This window comes from Lethenteron reissneri, chromosome 35, assembly GCF_015708825.2.
Source record: "Lethenteron reissneri isolate LAM-NWPU_2019-01 chromosome 35, ASM1570882v1, whole genome shotgun sequence".
Taxonomy (NCBI): Eukaryota; Metazoa; Chordata; class Hyperoartia; order Petromyzontiformes; family Petromyzontidae; genus Lethenteron; species Lethenteron reissneri.
In genome coordinates this window covers 625,249-649,126 of record NC_083813.1, presented here as the reverse complement: position 1 = coordinate 649,126, position 23,878 = coordinate 625,249, and the positions used below count along the sequence as shown (strand labels likewise).

General features: G+C 47.3%; 1 protein-coding gene across 2 annotated transcripts in view; it reads right to left on the bottom strand.

Annotated features, from left to right (window-relative positions):
- Positions 1-4,340: 4,340 nt before the first annotated feature.
- Positions 4,341-23,878, bottom strand: part of LOC133350786 (PH domain leucine-rich repeat protein phosphatase 1-like) — an 80,108-nt gene continuing 60,570 nt past the window's right edge. Inside the window, exons 15-19 of one of the 2 annotated variants that reach the window (XM_061565516.1) lie at positions 23,216-23,419; positions 21,893-22,136; positions 15,117-15,469; positions 14,427-14,562; positions 4,341-11,244 (exon numbers count right to left, since the gene is read on the bottom strand). In XM_061565516.1, the coding sequence (XP_061421500.1) occupies positions 9,997-11,244; positions 14,427-14,562; positions 15,117-15,469; positions 21,893-22,136; positions 23,216-23,419 (2,185 nt within the window). In that variant the 3' untranslated portion in view covers positions 4,341-9,996. The remainder of the gene's footprint in view (positions 11,245-14,426; positions 14,563-15,116; positions 15,470-21,892; positions 22,137-23,215; positions 23,420-23,878) is intronic. The other variant, XM_061565517.1, reaches the window with a different exon arrangement.

Sequence of the window (23,878 nt, the reverse complement as noted above, 5' to 3'; positions counted from 1 at the left end):
TTTTCCCTCCACATTTAGAATCACGCGTTTAGAGTATTTGGCTGCTGGACATTTCCACATGACAAGCCACTTCTCGTTGTGCTATCATTTGTGATATCCATGTTGCTTCTGATGAAGAGCCATCTATATAGCAGCTCAGTGGGTCTTACCTGGTAAAATAGAAAGTAAAGTTTAGCAAAAAGCTTATGGACCATAGCTACTCGCATAGGCTTAAAGATCAAACACGTCAACATCTAAGTAACTGAGATCCGAGTCCCGGCACGGGGATGGTGGTGTCCATTGTGGGGGTTGGATCGGAGAGTGAACAAACAACGACGAATATCGGCCGCCGTGAATTCAGAACGCGCGTTGCATTCTTCACATTTTGGTTTTCACTCACGAAATAATGACCACGACACGGGGCGCGTATAGTAGACGTGAACATTAACCCGCTCGTGGCGGTAACAACCGAGTTAGGCGCTCCTAACGAGCTGGAAACTACACAAACGTGTGTCCCTGCGAACGTGAAGACAGTCATCTTCATTGGGGGGCTCGCGGGCCGCCAGCGGCCCCTGGTGGCCTTTTCAGTGCGGCCCCCGACAATAAAGAAATGAAAACACACCCCGTCGTCGTCGTGCTGCTGTCAAACCCCAACAATGGTTTCAAACAAGGCCGTAATTATAATATATATTGGGGGAGGGGGGGACCACATCCCCCCGATTATTCAAATATGCTCAAAATGTCCCCCCAATATATTGCTATAAAAAATTGCTATGCTATGTAAATAAAAACAATAATTTTCTAAACATTGGCTACAATATCTGGACTTGTCTTCATATAAATCAATGCATAGATTTATGTTTATATGATTGTGGTTGTGATAGTACTTTATTAATCCCTAATCTCTGCCATTACATACAATGAAACTTCTTTAGTGCTGCCTAACGGCGTGTGCGACTTCACGATGATATTGGTCCCGGTCTAGCACGGCGTGTAGAGTTTGTGCTGTTGTTAATTGTAGCCATGTTTTGATGTTACTGAGCCATGTCGTTTTTGGCCGTCCTGGTCGTTTTTTCCCTTCGAGTTTTCCTTCCAGGATTTGCTTTAATAGCTGGTATTTGTGGTCGTTTCGGGCAATGTGGCCTAGGTAGTAATACTTCCTGCTAATGATGGTCTTCAGCAGTTGCCTGTCTGCCCATATCTTGCAGAACTTGTGTATTGGTGGTTTTGGCTGTCCATGGGATTTTCAGCATTCTTCGGTACAGCCACATTTCGAAAGCTTCGAGCCTTTTTGTTGCTGTTGTTGTCAGTGTCCACGTCTCTACTCCATACAGCAAAATTGACCAGATGTAGCATTTCAGTGTGCGCAGTTTCAGTGATGTACTCAAGTTGCGGTCTGCAAGGAGTGTTTTCCATTTAATAAATGCTTGCCTTGCTTGTTCAATTCTGCTCTTGATTTCGACTTCATGGTTCAACTGATCGTCAATGATTACACCAAGGTATTTAAATCGGTGTACTTGTTCCAATTTTTTGCTGCCCAGCTTGATTGTTATTTCGCTTGTAGTTCGGCTGACCTTCATAACCTTTGTTTTCTTTTTGTCAATTCGTAAGCCCCATATTTGACTCTCTGCGGCAACCTCGTCCAAGATTTGTTGTAGGTCTTGTTCCGAATCGGCCAGCAGTGCAGTGTCGTCGGCATACCTGATGTTGTTGATGTATTGTCCATTTACTTTAACACCAATGTTTTTATCTGCTAGTGTTCGATCAAAAATCTACTCCGAGTAGATGTTTAAAAGACTCGGTGACAGTGGGCAGCCTTGTCGTACACCTTTTTGTATTGGTGTTGGGTCTGTCAATTCGTTGTCATATCGTAGTTGGGCTGTTTGCTTCCAATAAAGAGCAATGATGAAGTTGATGTCGTTTTTATCTAGTCCCAGTTGTTTTAATAGAGCTGCTAGTAGGTCGTGGTCTACTGAGTCAAAGGCTTTCTCGTAATCTATGAAGCAGATGTACACTTCTTTCTGATGTTCGTAGCATCGCTGTAGTGTATCTGTAGACAGAAGATTGCTTCTCTTGTGCCTAGTCCTTTGCAGAAGCCAAACTGTGTTCTTCAATGCATTTTCGCATGTGGAGCGTATGCACCAGTGGCGGCTCCTGCAAAATCTCTCAGGGGGGGCAAATGTCTGGATGATTGATAAGGATAAGGTCCACCCATGCAATGGATAAATTAACAGCTTAAGCATGTAAAGGCAACTTCACTTCTTTAATATTAATGAAAAATAAAGTGACTCTTACAATACATCTTGTTTGTTTCTATACTCACTATTAATACAATCCACTCAAGTTTCTTTTATTAAAGATTCCACTAGGTGGCGACAAATTATATTGTTGGATGAAACGTGCTTACGTATGATGACGTAAGCACGTTAGGGCGAGCCCTCCCGGAAGCCATAGAGAATGCATTGCAGCGCCCCCCGGTCGAAAAAAAACATCTTTGAATGTAAGTCTATGGGGCCACTCGGGGCGATTCTCAGCCGGAGTGAAATCGCCCAAAAAGAGGCGGTACTCCACCGAACGTGACATGACACTGATTGGACTATATCCAGAGGCACAGTGACGGCTAGCGTGACTCTGTGGTTGAATGACATTGGTGGTGCGTCGCCCAATCGCCCTTATGAAGAAACCGCCCCTGGTATGCGCTGTTGAATCACCTTCAGGAAGACTTTCAGCACGTGGCTCATCAAGCTTATCAGTCTGTAGTCTTCGCATTTCCGGCTTGTTAAAAAAGTAAAAACAGAGCAATGTAATACAATACACTATTAGACATTGTAAAAAATAAAGAAAAAGTCCATCCCATGTGTTAGTGAATTTTTTTAATATTTTAGGCAGGAAATTACTTTTCAAATTTAGATATTTTTCTGTGTTGGGACCCCCAAACACCCTGGAAGATTTGGTCCCCCCCAATGTTGACTCCATGGCTACGGCCTTGGTTTCAAATGTGTGGCGGCCTTCACTCTCACTGGCGATGTCTTATCGGTGAAAGAGTCTCCCTCCCCCCCCCCCCCCCCCACTGAAAATGAGTGAAGGCCAGGGCCACCCCTAGCGGGGGTGCGGGCCCAGGCAGAGGTCGCAATCGGGTACCCGATACCCGTACCCTACCCGATACCCAGCTACCCGTACCCAGCCGGGTACGGGTACCGCTTTGCGACCCTGGTGCGACCGGGTATGGGTACGGGTAGGCCGTGAGTCACTGGTGAGTAACCGTTTGTCACTCATTTCCCAACGTCTTGCCTCTTCTCACAATTCAAGTTCCTAGAATCAACCCATCCGCGCCTGCAACATGGCTTCATCCCAGAGGTCGCAATCGGGTACCCATACCCATACCCTACCCGATACCCGGCCGGGTACGGGTAGCCGGGTATCGGGTAGGGTATGGGTACCCGATTGCGACCCTGGTGCGGCCGGGTACGGGTACGGGTAAGGAATCAAAACCAGTTTGCTACCTCTGGGCCCAGGGCAACTCACACCGCGTGTGGGCCACCCCACCCCCAAAGCGCGGGGCCCGGGGCAGTCGCCCGATTCACCATATAGCCCAGGGGACGGCTCTGCGTAAGCAAGTTGCGCTCATAACTTCTCGTGCAGATATTCAAGCTCCCTTTATGGAGACGGAAACGTGTCTCTTGATGCCCCGAGCAGCATAAACCTTTTTACATCGAGGACACGGCACGGGGAGGGGTCACGTGGAACGGGCAGTGCCTTCCGATCCCCAACACCCCCTAAGGGGTTAAGGTTGGAGGGGGGGCGAAGAGCAGGGGGGGGACCCCTGTCCAGCCCGAAGCGGCTCATCTGACAAACAATTTCATTGCTTTTTAAGTTTCTGAAATGCCTGGTACAGGATGGAGATCCATAGTGATCTGGCTGCCACCTGATGCCAAATTTCGTACTCAGATTGTAAATGTGGTGGACTTACTCTCCAACACACCGGTGTGATGTACAAGTAACGAATTGGCATGTTCTGTTTACGAGACAACTTTACTAATTATCCTTGTCGGGTGGTGGTGGGTTTAACGACACATTTATATTTACGCGATCTAACCCCAAAAAAACTTCTGTATTATCCATGGTGATCAGTCGAAAGGGTGTCCTGTTGACCACCAAATGTATGACAGCCAGTGGCTTGGGGCTCGAATGGAGATGCGTGCCGGCCGGCCCATTTCTTGAGAGAGGGAGGTCAGAGCCGACATTGAATGACATTGAAACTTTTTTGCAGCGCATATTGTTCGCAAAATCCCTGGACCACACGGATGTTCAACACCATACCCTTAATCCATGAGACATTGCAAAGGCTTGCATTTCATTAGATGATTTTTTTATTTGATGATATGCACTAAAGATACAACAAAATGTGTTAGGCTGATAAATATGCCCTATACAGGTACATAAACCTGATTCAATGTTGCACAAAAAATGGAATGTTAAACACCCACGGCTGTACTGTGCAGTTCTTTTCCCTTTCGTTATGTTGGAAACTATGTTAAGCTGATTTTCTTTTTTTAAATAACGTTGAGTTTCTGCAAATGCAAGGAACAAATTCGTAACACAGTACTAAACAATAGCTGTGCAGATCTCTCTCACGATATATATACTCTGTCATGTACACAACAAAATCAATATCCCAGATCATAAACATACCGATAGGAAATAATGGATGTTAAACACAATTACGAAAATAAAGATGTATTTACACATGGCGAGTGATCAGTTGTATACATCAGTGAAACATGGCATCCCATGCTCAATCCCAAACTCCAAACATTCCCCCTGCGCAGCCGCGCATAGTGCCTCATGTGTCACTCACGCCTGTCAAGTCGCCTCCAAGTCAGCGGGGACACAAACACGTCCCATTGCAGCCTCTGTAATGACCACCGGCAGCATCTGCAATGCAGTCCTGATGCTATACCCTTTCACATACGTATGTACATCGAGTACGAACTGCCAATGAAAAATGTCGTGGTTTGCGTATGTACACACCTGCATGCATTAGCAGACCACAAAGGGTGCAAAGGGTCAAAGTCGTGGTTGTGTCCTGCTCAGTTGGGTTTGAGTTAACAGCTCTTCATTGCCATGACCAGACAGTCACCACGAGTCCAGACAGTCACCACAAGTCCAGACAGCCACTACTGGTCACACTCGACACACAACACACGACACATGCGCCCATAACACAATCGCTTCTCTCAGAGAATAACATTATTTGTCAACTCCTAAGAGTTATAAAATAATTGTCAGGGTTTTTTTTGTTCCCCCCCCCCCCACCCATCATTAGAACCGATGTCTATAGCAGAAATATATCACTCTGGGGAATATCCAGGAGCGGAACAGAACATTGGGGAAGAAAACTATATTTTCCATGGAACCAAAAATGTAAGCAAAGCTCATGCTCTTCTCTACAATTGTGGCTTGCAGGACAACGACCAATCCAGAGCACAACACATCGATCACGTTCCTTCAGCCTCAACATTCGCGATTAATAAAGGCCATTATGTATTGCAGTGCTGGCTTCAGAGTTCAAAGTCGATTAGTGGCACAAAATGACTGCAACCGTCTATAGCCTGGCAGGGACGATGACCAGTGCGAGACCGTCGCAACCCATGTACTCCCCGTGGCGTGGAACTGTTAAGAGAAACGTGCACGACTCGACGACATAATAAGCACTCTATGGTTGACAATGAATGTTATCGGACACCAGAAAAAAGTTATTTCAAGTGTGACTCAAGTAGGGGACAGCACGAGTGACAATTCGGGGGGGGGGGGGGGCTCACATTTTGTCAATTTCAATTGCACGAGGTAAGGTCATTCAGAAGCGATGGGAACCTTTGGGCTCTCCGAGCCGCGGGTGTTCAGTGTTAATCCGTTGAATCGTAAAGACATCACCGGGAATGTAAAGGTAGTCCGAAAGCAGCAAGAGGCGGAAGCTCCGAAACACCGCGGACGTGTTCAAACGACCACCAAGGAGCGCATTCATTAACGCAGAGCAGGAGCACCCGTACATCACTCCAGGCGAGGTGCCGCGAGGTGCCGTGCACGGCCCCACGCTCCCAATTTACGGTGCCCTCACAATCAGGAAAAAAACCCCAACTGCACAACCATGTGCTGTATGTATGAAAAGCAGTCACTCTTGACAGCCAATCGATAGAAGCCCGCGCCCTGCTGGTGCCGGTCCCCCGGGGACTACTCGCGAGCTGGGTGATGAGGCACAGCCGCTACCCGGCTCTGTTGAAGGCAATCAAAAAGCGCCGCGGCATTGCCTAATAAAAGCGCGAGTCGTGCTTCTCGGCACGAACACCCCTGTTAACTAATGTCTCGCTGTTGAGGGCACGACGCTTCAGCCTCTCCCCATCTGTGTGCATCTAGGGGACACCTTGCATGCAGGATGTCCGAGGGTGAACAACCAGCGACTTCCACCAGTTTCAATTCAGTGATATAGCTGCATTCTCTTTTAATGCAGAATCATAAAAGTAGTGTCTCCAAAAACTAGATCTGGGTTTCGTCTTAAAGTCTACAATGCAGTATACACACACAAATATATAGCAATCATTCAAATGTGTGCAGCTCATTACAGTATTCATGATGTTGATGATTAACACCGAGGAACACCAGTTGACACTCGTCAACTTTTGTAGGAGAAGACCAATAATTCTGTTGCTGCGTTTTGCATTCTGGAAGTGTTTTTTTCATAATCCCTTTGTGTTTGATTTGCAGGCTTTGTTTGCCAGACGGGTAACACAATAGGTGGTTGCTTTCGGCTACACCGAGCACTTTCACGTTCAATTCCATACAACATCAAAGCAGTTATTATTTCGTAAGTTCTCAACTTCGTTGGACCATGCCCTGCAGTATTGGCAGCCCACCACACGAATGTGGGAAACGGTATTCGCCTCGTTATTCACGAACTTGCTGTCCGTCATTTTGGCCATCCGCGAATCACATCTGGAACTCTGCACGACTCCATCGAGAAAGAGAGAGATAATGTGATGAGAGAATGTGATGCGAGAAAGTGATGAGAAAATGTTCATGTGCTTAATTGCTTATTTATGTATTTAAGGTAATTAATTCAAAATGTAGGTTTTCGAATCCAATATCGTTATCCGCGAAATGTGCTATTCACGAGCATCCCCGGAACGTACCCCTCGCGAATAACGAGAGAAGACTGTATCTGTTATTTTTCAATACGGTATAACTCTTCTATCCTTTACACAGCGGCGCTCAACTCGCGGCCTGCGTGTCAAGTGGCTCGCAAAGGCCCTTGTGGAGTGGCTGCTGAGCCATGGAGAGATACAAGTTCACGTGAAAGATGAGAGAAATAAGAGATGGTGGTGAGAGAGCTTTAGAGAAGAGATAATGATTAGTGAGGATGAAAATTAGATAAATGAGAGAAATGTGAGACCTGGATACAAAACAGTCGTGATCACACATTCAGATGTTATATGATGGCATGTGACCCACCAGCACAGCTGAGATATGGTTGAAGAACCCGGCTTTATACCAGAAAGGAATTCCTGCAGATAATCAGCGTACAGAGTTGACAAGATGTCACAGCTGAGGGATGCAAGATCATGAGTGTCTGTGATGAATTCAAAAGTACTTGGATTAATCTCTTGTTAAAATATCACATCACCCAAATAGAATGAGAAGACACCTAAGTGTTCTTCTACTCACCGACTTTCCGTAGGCTACAACATTGATTATATGCACAGCTTTTTGCTGAAACTATTTTATACGTTAGTAAGTTAGGTGGAGGTATCCATAACAACGCTCTTTCTGTAAAATGGCCTGCATGCTTTAGTGCTGCACAGAAGGCTGATTTGGCATAAGCAAGACATCAGTTGCAGTCAAATAGACCATAATATAAGAGCAGTCCAAGCCAGCGTCCAAGTTAGTTAAAAAAAGTTAATTGAACATAAAACGTGTGCAGCCGGATTGATATGATGGCGAATGCTCATAATCATTGTAGTTTTGGCAAAACCATGCCAAAGTATACAGCCAAATATGGGACCAAACACCTTAATCCAGCTCTCAATCTAGCCCTCAAGTGTATTAGCTTGGGCTAAGGTTACAAGGCTGGTAATAATTATTTCTACTTCTTCCCCAATGGGATTATGATTATTGTAAATCCTCGTAAGGTCATTATTATTATTATTTATCCAGGAAATCCTCACCGAGCCTCAAGATTCTCATTCAGAAGGGTGCTGTCAAGTTTTCGCAGAAGGGGGCAATGCTGCTGTGTGTAATCCCAAATGAGTCATTTGCAGGCTATTCTTTCAACATTGGGATGTTTTGGTTAACACCGGTTACATCGATTGATTTTAGCTAATGGGAGGAAACTGGAAAACCCGGAGGAAACCCATGCTGAACAGGGGGAGAACATACAATCTCCACACAGAAAGGCGCCAGTCGGGAATCAAACCCAGGACCTTCTTGCCGTGAGGTGCAAGCGTTACCCACTGCGCCCAAACATGACCTGCAAAAAACGACACAACGGTTTGTGTAGGATGATCACAACTATCAGTTTGTGCTAACGTATAAAGGTATGTCACTGGGCATCCGCTGCCGGATGACGGTGTGAGCCCACGAGTGTCAGCAGCAGCAGCTCAGAGGGGGGCCACACACGTCTGCCAGCGCGCGAGTCGAGAATAAAAGCGTTAAAAAAAACACACTTCCAAAGACAAGGGGCAGTATGAAAATACACAGTATTGTTAGTTATAAACTATAATCATGACTTCTCTACAAGGCTTTACTCACAAACTACTTGCCATTTTGTCGAAAATAATCTACGGCATCTTGAAAAAGTATAGTATTAAAAAAATACACATCGATACCATTGGTGCATGTGTCACAGATAATCAACCAAACTCCAAATTGAAACGACAAATATCTGAGCACTCAAGGCAGTGGTGACCTTGAGCATCAGGAGAGACGGGCGAGGGATCTCCTCTGACTGGATGCTCAAGTGATGCTAAATGCATAGTGTTTGGGGTATTTTTCAACCAGCAGCAGCGGCAGCAGCATCTACACCTGCAGCTTCACCGAAGAGCATTGCCACACTGGCATAAGAGAATCCAACAGAGTCAAAGCGGCAGTCATACCTCTTCACGCACACACACACTGGGTGTAGCCATATTAAATGCAGGAGAAACAGCGATATTTAAAGCCTTATGAGTGAACAGTCTATCATTGTCCCTTCATTTCAGTCACGTGGTGATGTCATTTGGACTGTGCTGTTTTCCCAACTTATACTGTACAGTAATGACGTGAAAAGGACGCAGAACAAAGGTCTCCCTCCCCTTTCCGTAGCCCTTTGGTTGAGTTGGCCGTGGATGAATTGTAAAGTGCAATGTCTCGGATGCCACAAGCTGCCAATGGAGTGGAGTAAATACATGTTAAAACTCTCGAGCATTCAACATTGCTTAATTCTACTTGAATGGCTGCTGTGAACACTTGCGACTTAAGCACGGGACGGGGGAGAGGAGGCGGGGGGGGGGTTACAGGCCATTGGAACTGAGCTGCGCATAAAGTCCAACGGTCTCCGGTCACGTGGGCGTCACGTGTTCACATCTCTTATACAGTAATTCGATGCTCATATCACAGACGGGAGCCACGCACGCGAGTCGGCACTAAGGTATGTCGTCGATTATGACTGGAACCTTTCACATGCAAGTCCTGTAAATGTTAAATAAAGTTGGTGAGATTTTACTTTCAGTGCAATTTTTCCACATTCGATGGAGAGATCCAACTTACTTTTGTTATTGCAACTATTGCTCCATATATCTGCTACTGCTTTCACCAGATGTTCCGTAAATACCTAACAGGGTTCCATCTTCATGAGCTCCAACTGGACCCAACCATAGGTCATCATAAACATTCAACAAAACAGTACTGATTCCAGCGTTGGTGCATCTACAATGTACAAGCTCCAGGTACTCTGACTTTTAAAATAAAACTTAGGGAACAGTTTTGTTAGAGTGCAGTGTCATAAACATCTTGTTGAATTAACGCCTCTCGCCTCTCTTGCTGTAGCTTCAGCGGCTGCTTCATCTGCTGCTGCTGCTCAACTTTCTGTTGCTCGGTAACTTTCTGCTGATCTTGCAGCTTCTGCTGCTGCTGGTATTGCCGGATCTGTTCCCTTACTTCCTCCTCCAGCTCCGGCGGGACGATGAGCTCATCGTCCGGGTCCGGCCCGGGTGCCGGCTCCGACACGAAGTAGGCGGAGCGCTTGGGGCGTGCAGGGGCTGCGTCGCTTGCTACGATCACCTCCATGAGGCCCTGGCCGCAATCGGGCGTCACCACGGAGCCGTTGCGGCGCCCGCGCCCCAGGGTGCTCGCGCCGCCATTGCAGTGCGGTGCCGAGATGCATCCCGAGCGCGTGGCCGCGGCGCCGGCGGCGCCCGCGGAGGAGGAGGACGCGGCCAGGCCACCGCGGCCCAGCCCGGCCACGAGGGGGACGTCGCGGCCGCTGAGAAGGTCGGAGTGACTCTGGATCCTCCTCAAGATCTTCTTGCTGCACCGCCCCATTCCCAGGGTGGCGTCGCCGCTCCTGCTGCCGCCGCTGCCGCCGTTTGCCTCGCTGTGGCCTTCGGCGACCGCCAGCCAGCGCGCATTGCTCCCGTTCATGACCTTCCTGCCGCCGCTACCTCTGTCGCACCAGGAGGGCTCCAGCTTGCTCTCTCGCGACCGATCGCACCCCTCCGATTCGCCCGCCTCGCCGTCGCGCTTCTCGGAGGCCGCCGCCGCCGCACTGCTCGACCTGGGCTCGTGGGCGCCGGGCGGCTTCTCGGAGCACGCCACGGAGGTGTCAGCGCGGAGCGAGATGACGATCCCCTCGTCGCTCGTCTCGGAGGACGTCACCGAGAGGGTTTTGAGCGATCGCGACGAGGGCCCGGCTAAGGCGCACAGCGGGTGCACGTCGGCCTCCACCTCCAGCCGCTGTCCCCCGCCGCCCATCTGCAGACAGTACAGAGGGTTGGCGTCGCTACCCCCACCGCCGTTGGCGCCGTTGGCGCCGTGACCGTTGGTGGCGCCGACTCCACTGCCGCCACCGCTGCCGCACCCCGTGTCCTCGTCGTCACTGCTGTCCAGGCCCGGATCGGAGTACGCGCTGGAGAAGGTGGCGGCCGACATCTGCCGCTGGAAGGTGCGCGCAGAGGCGCTCGGGTGGAGGCTGCATCGGCGCTCGGAGAGCTGCAGAGATGGCACCGAGCCTCCCACCTGCGGAATGCACACACAACACATACACACGTTATGCAATACACCCATAATACAGGTTTTCTGGGTGTTAAACTAAGCAACACACGTTACACAAACACAAAGATCCCCCACGCAGCCTTTAACTGTTGGGGCAAGTGCTGTTAGTGAGCACCTTTGAAGGCTGGCACAACACAAGAGGGAGTGGGTGGCCAACACCATACCTGGCCATCTTTGTCTCCCCAATGCTGTTTACATACCGCACAAGGTACTTAGTTAAAGCTTAGGGGAGGCCCAGAACCGCTTTAGATATTCGCCACCGATGTTGGCTGTGAGCAGGGAATTGACTAGGGTTGCCGAGCTCGCAGAGCAGTGCGATAGCCACTGCGCCACTGCTCCCCCACAAACAAAAAACGAACACACACAACTCGTCACACGTGTTACACACACACGCAGGGCTTGTAATGAGATTTCCAATCTCAACCACACACGCACACACAAGAGGACACACACTTTGACCTCCATCTAACACACCGCAATTAGCTGTGAGCCCTTCATTTCAGAATCTGAATTTATATATTTTTTTGGCCACAAGAAATATTTGTTTAAATGATAGATCAGTGAACTCTCGAGGTGATTCATCTTTTCTACAGCACCAGTGGTAAATCTGCGTTCGCGTAATTCAATGTGCCGGCACAAATCTCAAATTAATCAAATAATTTCATTCCTGCTGTGTTCTGCATTAAATATCCTAGTCCTTAAAACAAAAATAATCCGTGTGTTTCGATCGTCTCAACTTGTTGTAAAACTTCCAAAAGCGTAATTGGATCTTATATAGTTATGCTATAATGATTTCAACTCGTAACATGCCACACAGTATTCGCTCGCAGAGAGAGGACGACTCATGAGGAACCACAGACGAGCAGGAGAGCAGGCATGCCATGAGCCGGCACAAAGAATTTCCCAAGGTCTGTAGTCCTCTATATAGTAAGATGTTATCAGCAATTCAGTGAGTCTTTACACGTGGGAGGAAACTGGAGCACCCTGAGAAAATCCACACGTGCGACGGAGAAACATTCTATTCCATAGGGACGGAACCGGTGGAGTCCACATTTGTGCTTTAATGCCTACTCATGCCAGAGCCAGGTTATGGCTCCTCCATGCCCATGGGGAGGGAGCTTCACAACATACGTGCCATTAACCAACCCTCCTCGCCTCCCACACGTAAACACTCACGGATTGGCCGATAACTATTTAACATCGAGGACCACAGAGCTTGGGCGATTGTTGGCACCGGCTCAAGGAGTCGTTCTCTCTCTTCGACAGCGAGTGAATACTGTGTGGCAGTGCATTATGAGTTAAGATATTATAATGTTGTGGGCTAGTTAAGACCAGGCCGCCATGGAGAACCACGGCATCATCCACTGGCTTCCCTAGCAGCAGGGCATTACACACTGTATACTGATAATCCCCCCACACGCACGGCAGAGCTCACGTGACCCAAATCATACCGGCGATCACGCTCCATGTGGGAAAGGCCGGCCACTCACTACAAGTCTTGCAAGGGGGTTTATTCAAAATATCTTATCTAAAACATTGGTGGTTACTAAGACTACTCTGTAATAGAATATAAATGAAATTAGCAAAACGCACAATTACACTCAAACATGCCGAGAACAATTCACACATTTATTTTTTTGAATGGACGTATGAACAGCTTCCCATTAGTATTTAAGTTAATGAAAATATATTTTAATCGTTGAGCTATCATTTGTGGCCAGGTCGCTCCAGAAAAATTAGCTCACTGGGCTTTACCTGGTAAGATTAAAAAATACAGTTTGGTTTTATTCATATATATATTATAAAGTAACTTGTTTACCTTTCCTATACTTTGCACTCCTTTTGTGCTTTTGTATTGTTTATTGTTGTAATGTTCTGACATGCCCCGACTGGATATATGTGAAAAAGAGCTTTATAGTTAATCAGATTCCTCCAATATAAATACATATTTTTTTACATCATAAAATGTCCCCCAAAATCTCCCACCTGTGAGTCCATCCACCTCGCTACACCCCCCAGCTCCCCACACGGAAGAAATGCCACCCCCCTGCCAAAGCGCTAGCCTGTTATTTTTCTACGATAAACCAGTGTTAATCATCATTACCTTCTACTGTTCCCATGGGTTCAATCGAATTGAATGAGCATCTAAAGGTATTAATCCCCTTTCCTGCCCGTTCCATTCCTATTTAACTATTTAACTAAACTTGAGAATGCAGACTCATAATTCGTTTCTTTTGGGATAAATCGTGTCATGATAATGTCAAGTAGAGCCACAACAAGCCTCCACTACCCGACAAAGCCAAGCAAATCAATTTGTCACGTGGATAAATATGCAAAGTGGTTCTGTTGTTTTCAACAAAATGGAATGTTTAAAGGCAAGTAATATTTGAACAATGTTATGAAGCGGTGTTTTATGTAAATGTATGATTGGTTTTAAAGTTGTGATTTTATAACATTTAAACGTGTAACTATTTCTAATAAATGTTAGATAAATCATTTTTAATTTTGTATGTTTGAAAATGTATGAACAATTTTGGATTGTTTTCAGATGTTCGGGTCACGTACATTTTGTACCAATGTCTTCACGCGAACAACAGTTGCAGGGCACGTTGCCATATGACACCACTTTCGGCAGCAAAAGCGATGTCACATTCGTGACTTCACGTGACATTTTTGTATCAATCTGAAACAGAACGTGTCTTCTGATCGTCCAAAATATCATATCTAGGCCTGATTTTCTGACTTTCTAGACGAGTCCAAAAACCGGTGAGTACTAGATTGGAACTCGCAATGAGTGAGAGTAGAGGAACTCCAGCGGACGTTCTGCATTACCAGCACTCTAAAATAAACTATTTACATTTTAGCAGGTAAGGCACATTGACCTATAGTGCTCTTTTTTCAGAAGCAACCCGGCCACGAATTACAGCTCAACGAAGTGGCTTATCATATGGAATTTAATTTCGAACTGTGGAGGGAAAAAATAGAGGACCCGGAGAAAAATCCACATGACCACGGGGAGAACATCGCAAACTCCAAATATACAGCAGGCGTCAGGATCGGAATCGAGCCCATGACCTCCTGCATACCAGGCGAGGGAATTAACATCTCGCCACTGTAGCACGGCAAAGCTCGGAGGCAGCACTTACCTCCACAAGGCCCAGAGACGGCGGCTGCTCGTCAGAAGCGGTGGAGCCAACCTCGCTGCTGACCTCTGACCCCGCGACTTCGCTGCTCACCTCGCTGCTCAGCTCCGAGAACGCTCCACTGCTGCTCCCTCCGCTGCTTCAGGATGTTTTCCCCAAAAAGAAAAAGTGAATAATAACTCATCCAAACAAGTCAATGCATCAACTCCACTCCTAAACAATCATCATTTGGCATGTAAGTATAGCCATGCTCCGGAAGTCAGCATTGCACACAGGGAGGCCTTTTACTCACTTTCCTCATCGGGGCTTTCACAGCATCACCATTAAACATTTGCTAGACTCATGTAAAATCATAAATAAAATCGATGTTATGCTGAATAAGACCCATATTCTTAGTTACCACTTGGCTCGCGTTTGGATCTGGCTAAAGTGAGCCAACTCAGAGCCATGCGCTTCACTTGAGCCGGCTCTGAGCATGGTCCCGGCCACGCTCAGGAAATCAGTCTGTGCCAAGCCTTTGGCTGAGCTGCTCATGCTTCTTTGGAAGCAACGGAGCGGCTCACGCCCAAGAGGAAACGTGTCACAAGGCGAGCTGAGTCGAGACTCAGAATACAGCTCTAAATGTAGGTAAACGATGCTAGGCCACTCTCCTCTCCACCACAGACCAGCAGCAGCAGCGGTAGGACATCTTACCCATTGTTCACGGCCGTTTCAGCAGAGACAGCATCACAGGTGCAGCAGCCTGCATCCTCCAAGGCGACGCTGAGCCTCACCACCACCACTCCCAGGTTGTCGTGGCAGCCATAGCCCTGGGCGAGCGTAGTGAGCTTCTTGGCGGCAGCCAGCGGGTCGGCGACGTCCCGGATCGCCTCCACAGCCTCGATGGGCGGGAGAAAGGCGGCGAGGGAGCGGCTGCACAGCAGCAGGAGCTCGTCGTCGGGCGTGAGGCGCAGGGCGCGCGTGTGCGGCCGGGGCAGCACCGACGGGTAGAGGAAGGAGCAGCCCAGCAGCCGCGTCACGCTCGTCACCCCACCCACCTTGTTGTCCTGCCGCGCGAACGGATCCGAGCAGCGAAACAGGGGCGGCGTTCAACGTGCGGCACAAGCGGGCAAACAGGTGGTCGGATGGCAATGCCCGTGTGGTTCCCCCAAGTTAACAAAATAGCCTATTATGGGGCAGTGGGTTCGTTTCCCATCTTTCTATCCCCTGCTTTTTACAACCGCTTTAGTTTATGTTTACAGTATCTACATGCGTAACAGCGCAATGTAACGTGCCCGTGCATTGCCTCAGTAAAAAAACAGCCTAGTTTACACATTCTGTCAGATGCACGGCCTTCTGGGAGTGCATCATTTCAGCAACATCGGTTCAACACAAGCAATTCAGTGCTGGTGAACTACCAAATGTTTATAGGCAACGGCTCTCTGTTAGATATGGGTCTTAGTTTGATTATTCCATATCATTCATATATCATTTACAGGAGCTTGTATAATCCCCCACGAGATAAACAATACTTGGAGAGCTGTTTTAAAGAGTGGCTTGTATTAAATCTTGACTTAAAGCTTTCGTGACTGCAGGAATTCACATTCTTTGGGTCTTTCGGTAAAGCCACGTAGATAGAAAAATAATACAATTTATAATAATGATAACAATATCACGACATTTCGATCGCAACACAAGCAATTGTCATCAGGTGAAAAATATAGTGGGAGAGCTACTGAGGCAGGAAATAATATATTGTCGGGAGCGCTGCTAAGGCAGGGAGTTATAAAGATTTGAGATGGGTGTAGCCCAGGGGTCGGCAACCAAAATAACAAGAAGAGCCATTTCTTTCCAATTCGGTACAAAATTCAGTATTTCAAGAGCCGCAATGCATCTATGTACATACGTACATATCGTCAAGAAGCAGCCCGTAAAGAGCCGCATGCGGCTCCGGAGCCGTAGGTTGCCGACCCCTGGTGTAGCCCAAGGGTCAGTGGGCGGGGCTAGAGATGTAAATGTAAATCGGGTAAATCTTGACGAACAAAGCTGTGGGGGTGGCCAATGTATTGTGAGATTAGCAGGTCAATGTAAGAAATTTGAAATTTGCATGTATATGTAAGATCGGGTCAATCTTGACCAACGAAGCTGGGGGGGTGGCCATTGTATTGTGAGAGATTAGCATATTCTTAGGTTTTTTCGGTAAAGTTACGTAGGTAAAAAATTAAAATTAATAAAAGTAAAATAAAACAAAATAAAAATCACGACGTTTCAGAGGCAACACGAGCCCCCGTCTTCAGGTGGAACCGCCACAGCCACGACAGCTGTACCAAGTAAATGAGAGATCACAAGAGACACCACCCCGTATATATAATGGTTGAGGGGGGAAGGGCCAGGAACGGCACACCTCTTATTAATATGGTAAGGTGAGGCTCAAGACCAAGAATAGACTGCATAACAAAAGACCGAGCCTTTGTCATGGAGAGGTGCGGCCTGCAACCAACGCCCAGCCCACATAAAAGTGTGAAAAAAAGAGAAAGAAAAGCAAAACTAAAACTGGCAAAACAAACTGGCTGTCTATCAGTAACCTGCAATAGTTGTCTGTCAAATAAGATGGTCCAAATAAGTGTAGTTAAATCCTTTTTGCATGGTTAATCACATCTTTCCAATGATTACTCAGTTTGTAACCCTCATCACGGTTGAAATTATGTCTGTGTTTGTATATTTGTATGGCTTCGTGTACAAACCTTTGATGGTAGCCAGGAGGTTTGCAGAGCACCTTGGTCTCGGAAAAGACAATTTCATGAGAGCCCACAGAGTTGTAGCAATGATCGCCAACGGCCGAAGAATCAGTTCTGCCGTGTTTCAGATCTGACTTGTGCTCGCGGACACGATCAGAAACATGACGTTTCGTTTCTCCAATGTAGCAATCACCACAACTGCAACTCAGTTTGTAGACTCCAGGATACTGTAAGTCAGGAATGACATCCTTCACAGATGGAATCAGATCACGGATTTTATGCACTGTACTGAATCGGACTTGGATCTTATGTTTGTTTAGAATTTTGGAGATCTTTTTGGTCACGCCTGCTATGTATGGTAACGTGATAGTTTTGGTCGGAGTTTCATGTGGCTGTTTCTGTATGGTGGAAGAGACAGCTTGGCGTATGGTGCGGTCAGAGTATCTGTTCATCCTGAGGGCCCGATGTACGTGTCTTAATTCATCAGCCAGGTGGTGTTGATCAGAAATGCCATGGGCTCTGTGGTATAGCGTTTTGATGAGATAATTCTTTTGAGATGGGTGGTGGTGGGAATCCGGTTTCAAGTAGGAATCTGTGTGGTTGGCTTTCCTGTACACAGAATGTCCCAAGGATCCGTCAGGTCTCCTCTCAAACAGAATATCCAAGAATGGTAGTTTACCATCTTTCTCCACTTCCATGGTGAATCTGATGGATGAGTGTCTGGAATTGATGTGGTCCGAGAAGTGGTTCAATGCTGGGAGGCCATGTGGCCAGATGACGAAAGTATCATCCACATACCTCTTCCACAGGGAAGGACGCAGGGTGGATGTCTGGATGGCGTCTGATTCAAACTTTTCCATGAACATGTTGGCTATCACTGGTGACAAGGGAGAGCCCATAGGGGTACCCTCATTCTGTTTGTAGAAGGTGCCATTCCAGGTAAAATAGGTGTTGGTGAGGCAATGCCTAACCAGCGCAGGTACATCAGAATTCAATCCATGTTGGACTAAGTCCTCAATTATTGTTAGGGTGTCCGGTACTGGGACTTTGGTAAACAGAGATACTACATCAAAACTGACGAGGATGTCATCAGGAGATAGTACCATGTCCTTAACCATAGAGACTAATTGGTCCGCGAGTTCAGAGCGTTCGTTTTTGCTGATGTTACTAGTGGGTTTCTTAGCATTCTTAAGAATAGTAGCAATTTCAGCTCTTGCTACATCCGCATGGATGTGTCCTATGCCTCTGAGGGCTACATCAATCTGAGAAATCACATCCTCTACTGGTATATATTTAGGGGTGACGGCGAAATTTAGTCCTTTGGCCAGTACCGTTTTTAGATTGTCAGAAATTGGGATGTTACTCTGATTAATCACGGTCTTGTTAACATCCAGCTTTGTGATGTGTGGCTCTGGTTTCTTCTTAGATAGGAGGTTGAATTTAGAAATCAGGTTAGCTTTGCATTTGGCTGACATTAAGTCAGTAGAAGCAGAAGTCATGTTATCAACGTGGTTCCAATCGGAAGGTGACATTTTTTGTGTTAACATTAAATGTGTTTGTAAGACAAAGATTCATACAACAACAAAATCCTGGACCTACTTAATGATGGGAGTTACTCCAAAATTAAAAACGATCCCACTAAAAGCCTAACGACAAAAACCAACAGCATCATCACGAGTTCGACTTCCCTAATCGAACCAAGTAATCATCCCTCTCTAAAACCATCGGCGGCAAGACCTCCCAGACTCTATGGTCTTCCCAAGTTCCATAAAGAAGGCACCCCGCTACGACCCATCGTGTCGACGATAAACTCTCCTACCTACAAACTAGCCCGGTTTCTATCAGATACTCTGCTTCCCTTCACAGGCAAGACCTCTTCGGCAGTACTCAACTCAACCCAATTAGTCTCTATGGTTAAGGACATGGTACTATCTCCTGATGACATCCTCGTCAGTTTTGATGTAGTATCTCTGTTTACCAAAGTCCCAGTACCGGACACCCTAACAATAATTGAGGACTTAGTCCAACATGGATTGAATTCTGATGTACCTGCGCTGGTTAGGCATTGCCTCACCAACACCTATTTTACCTGGAATGGCACCTTCTACAAACAGAATGAGGGTACCCCTATGGGCTCCCCCTTGTCACCAGTGATAGCCAACATGTTCATGGAAAAGTTTGAATCAGACGCCATCCAGACATCCACCCTGCGTCCTTCCCTGTGGAAGAGGTATGTGGATGACACTTTCGTCATCTGGCCACATGGCCTCCCAGCATTGAACCACTTTTTGGACCACATCAATTCCAGACACTCATCCATCAGATTCACCATGGAAGTGGAGAAAGATGGTAAACTACCATTCTTGGATATTCTGTTTGAGAGGAGACCTGACGGATCCTTGGGACATTCTGTGTACAGGAAAGCCAACCACACAGATTCCTACTTGAAACCGGATTCCCACCACCACCCATCTCAAAAGAATTATCTCATCAAAACGCTATACCACAGAGCCCATGGCATTTCTGACCAACACCACCTGGCTGGTGAATTAAGACACGTACATCGGGCCCTCAGGATGAACGGATACTCTGACCGCACCATATGCCAAGCTGTCTCTTCCACCATACAGAAACAGCCACATGAAACTCCGACCAAAACTATCACGTTACCATACATAGCAGGCGTGACCAAAAAGATCTCCAAAATTCTAAACAAACATAAGATCCAAGTCCGATTCAGTACAGTGCATAAAATCCGTGATCTGATTCCATCTGTGAAGGATGTCATTCCTGACTTACAGTATCCTGGAGTCTACAAACTGAGTTGCAGTTGTGGTGATTGCTACATTGGAGAAACGAAACGTCATGTTTCTGATCGTGTCCGCGAGCACAAGTCAGATCTGAAACACGGCAGAACTGACAACTATTGCAGGTTACTGATAGACAGCCAGTTTTTGTTTTGCCAGTTTTAGTTTTGCTTTTCTTTCTCTTTTCTCACACTTTTGTTATGTGGGCTGGGCGTTGGTTGCAGGCCGCACCTCTCCATGAGAAAAGGCTCGGTCTTTTGTTATGCAGTCTATTCTTGGTCTTGAGCCTCACCTTACCATATTAATAAGAGGTGTGCCGTTCCTGGCCCTTCCCCCCTCAACCATTATATATATGGGGTGGTGTCGCTTGTGATCTCTCATTTACTTGATACAGCTGTCGTGGCTGTGGTGGTTCCACCTGAAGACGGGGGCTCGTGTTGCCTCCGAAACGTCGTGATTTTTATTTTTATTTTGTTTCATTTTACTTTTATTAATTTAAATTTTTTACCTACGTGACTTTACCGAAAAAACCTAAGAATATGAATCATTGCAGTCACGAAAGCTTCAAATCTAGAATTAAGAGATTAGCATGTCAATGTAAGAATTTTGCTTGTAAATGTAAGCTCGGAGAGAACTCAGAAAGAGGAAAAGGATGGCAAGCCGCCATTTACTAACACAGCTAAGGGTGGCTGTGTTCGTGAATGTAACTCAGAGAGTCGAAAATAACTGCTCAAAATAGGCAGGTAGGAAGGGAACAACACAGCCAGTTATGACCTAAGCTGGTTAATAACATCCTTCCAATGATTGCTCAGTTTGTACCCATCTTCTCGGTTGAAAATGTGTCTGTGTTTATATATCTGGATGGCTTCATCAACGAATCTTTGCTGATAGCCAGTGGGTTTGCAGAGTACCTTCGTCTTGGCAAAATGAATTTCGTGTGTGCCCACAGCGTTAAAACAATGATCAGCCACGGCCGAGGTATTGGTCCTATCGTGTTTCAGATCTGCCTTATGTTCACGAACACGGTCCGAGACATGTCGCTTAGTTTCCCCAATGTAACTGCTGCCGCAGACACAGCTTAGTTTGTAGACACCGGGGTATTGCATGTCAGGGATCACATCCTTCACAGATGGGATCAAATCACGAATTGTTTGTACTGTGTAGAATCGTACCTGGATCTTGCGTTTGCTCATGATCTTGGAAATAGTTTTGGTTACCCCTGCTATGTATGGATTGTAAAGGGAGGTTCATGTGCTTACTAGGCCTATGACTGCAATGCAGTTCACAGTATCCATGGTTATACAAACAGCAAGGCTCCACTAACACAATGGTCATTTCAGTGCAGAGATTGTATCGCTTCGACTACAGCAATCCTGGGATGGTGGCATGACCCAGAAGTAGATGTTGCTGCTCGTTGTATGTATGTATGTATGCTGAACTACTTTTACACCATATGTAGCCAACCATGTTCATCTCTCGTTTACATCCTTGAGCCGGTGAGGGAAACTCCGCATTGCTATGGTGGGGCCGAGTCTATCCATAGGACAACCAATGTCAACTTCACCACAAGGCGATACCTATTTTTATTTTTTAACGCCGGACAAACGATGAGTCAAGTCAGCCTCCGACCAGTTGAACTCGCAAGCCCCCCGATCACAAGCCGCTCGCTCCACCGCTGGAGCCACCACGTTGCGCGAGCAACGGTGATGGTTGCGGAAGCAAGAAAGCAGGGCGGCGTGCTTGATTTACCGTGGCACTGAAGGGACCAGACTACGACGCTCGCCGAGATCGTGCTCAATTTGCGGCAAAAAAAAAAAACCCTGTCCCGTCAACACGCACGTCGCCGTTTGACGTCGACGGCATGGAAGCAAGAGCCGACCGGGAGAGGAACGCCAAGGCGCGCCACCCTCCCACCCCACCCCGCACGCTTTGCCCCAGTCTGCACCTCCGTAATGATGGCGTTGATGCCACGTAGCCTCTCGCGTTCCTCCCGGCACTCGGTGAGTGTGAAGTCGGGAGTCAGGGACACGGTGCAGCCGGCGCGGCACAGCAGCACGCGGCAGCTCCCAACGTTGCCGGCCGTTAGTGTGAGACGCCCGCCGCCTCCGTTGCCGGCTTCAGGGAGATCCCTGCGGAGGTGGCACAGCACCGCCGAGGCGCCCAGCTTCTGCCCCGCCGTGCCGAGCTTCCTGGAGGGACACGGCCGTGGAACGCGTTCGCGCGGCGAATGGTGAAAAGTTAAGGAAGGCGACCACACAACGCGGTTCTGGAAAAAGTGCAGGGAAATGGCAGTCGTGCACAGCTGGTAGACCAGACAGTACAAAGCAGCTCACGCATGGGCTCCTTCTGCTTCTTATGAAGTGATTTAATATACAGCTCCAATACAAGTGAAATTTCAAGGGAAAACAATAAAGACAAGTTCTACGGAAAGAGCGAATTGCTTCTGCCCCAGAAAAGGGAAGTTATGTGACTTATTTATACTCTACCCTCTCCATTATATTTTCATCAGCAGCCTTGGCTTTGTCAATGACCGTCCCCCAAAGAAGTAATAGCAAATTGTACGGCTGCTCAAATGAGAAGCGTGTAGTAAAACAGATTAAATCCATTCAACCAGCAAACAGCCTATAAAGACACTTTCTTTCACGGGAAAAATTTTGAACATTTTGTTTCCCAAAATAAAAACAGATGTGTCGTCTGGGGAAAAGAACCATCCGCAGTATTAAAAGAGAATGGCAAAAAAATTTGCAAAAAGTTGTTCTTGCCAACAATTGAATACGGTGCTAAATTGAATCCTCACACTGTTGTGTTTCTCCTGTGCAAAACGAGCAGGTAAGCAACACGCGTGTTGCTACATCATGTTAAGATAGCAAGAGCGATTATTTCAAGACATTGTTCCGATTCAAAGCCATCAATTTTCACTTCAATAGAAAAACACATACACTAAAAGCGAGGCTATGCAGCTCAATGTCCAATGGCCGAGCAATATCAGAGCAATATCTCAAAACCCCACAACTCTCATCTGTGTGAGTGTCCAGTGAGGTGCAGTGTCTCTCCCTCTCACACGTGTGAGTGTCCAGTCAGTGCAGTGTGTGTCTCTCATACTTGTGAGTGTCCAGTCAGGTGCAGTGTGTGTGTCTCATACTTGTGAGTGTCCAGTCAGGTGCAGTGTGCGTCTCTCTCACACTTGTGAGTGTCCAGTCAGTGCAGTGTGTGTCTCTCACACGATGGAGTGTCCAATCAGTGGAGAGTGTGTGTCTCCCTCTCATACTTGTGAGTCCCCAGGAAGGTGTAAAGCATGTGGTCCTCGCTGGACGACGCGGGAGCTCGCTGCATCTCCTCGCTCAGCACATCCCCCATGGTGCACTGCAGCAGCCGTGGCACCTCCACGTTGCGCTCGCCGTCGAAGACCCCGTAGAGGGCCTCTCGAGCGTCCTCGCCGAACGCGCCCGACGCCAGCGACGACACGCACAGCCTGGGTTCCACATGCAAAGGCGGCGATGATAGCTCAGCTCGCTCGCGAACATCACCGCTGCTCGAGCAGAGGTCGCATCTCATCGTTATTGCTTAGCGATGTTAAATTGAACGGTGTCAAAAGGAGGCAGTTCTGCCAGTCATCTCAGTCGGTTAACCCGTAACACCTGGGTCTGTCCCATGACCTACAAGTGAGGCTTCCGACACTTCACGTGGCTTCAAAGTGCACCTAGCTTGTCACAAGCTCTGCGGTGACTTCACCGCCACTTAGTGCATGTTGATGTATAAATGTGTGAGTGTTTACGTGTGTGTGAATGACATTTGATTGTAAAACATCGTCTACTCAGCAGATATAAGCTTGGCATCGGTTATCTCCGCTGTGGGAAGTGAATGATAGCGTTGTGCATGGCCGGCTTTAGTTTGCTGCAGAAAAATCAGGAAAATATGCCAATCCCACAAA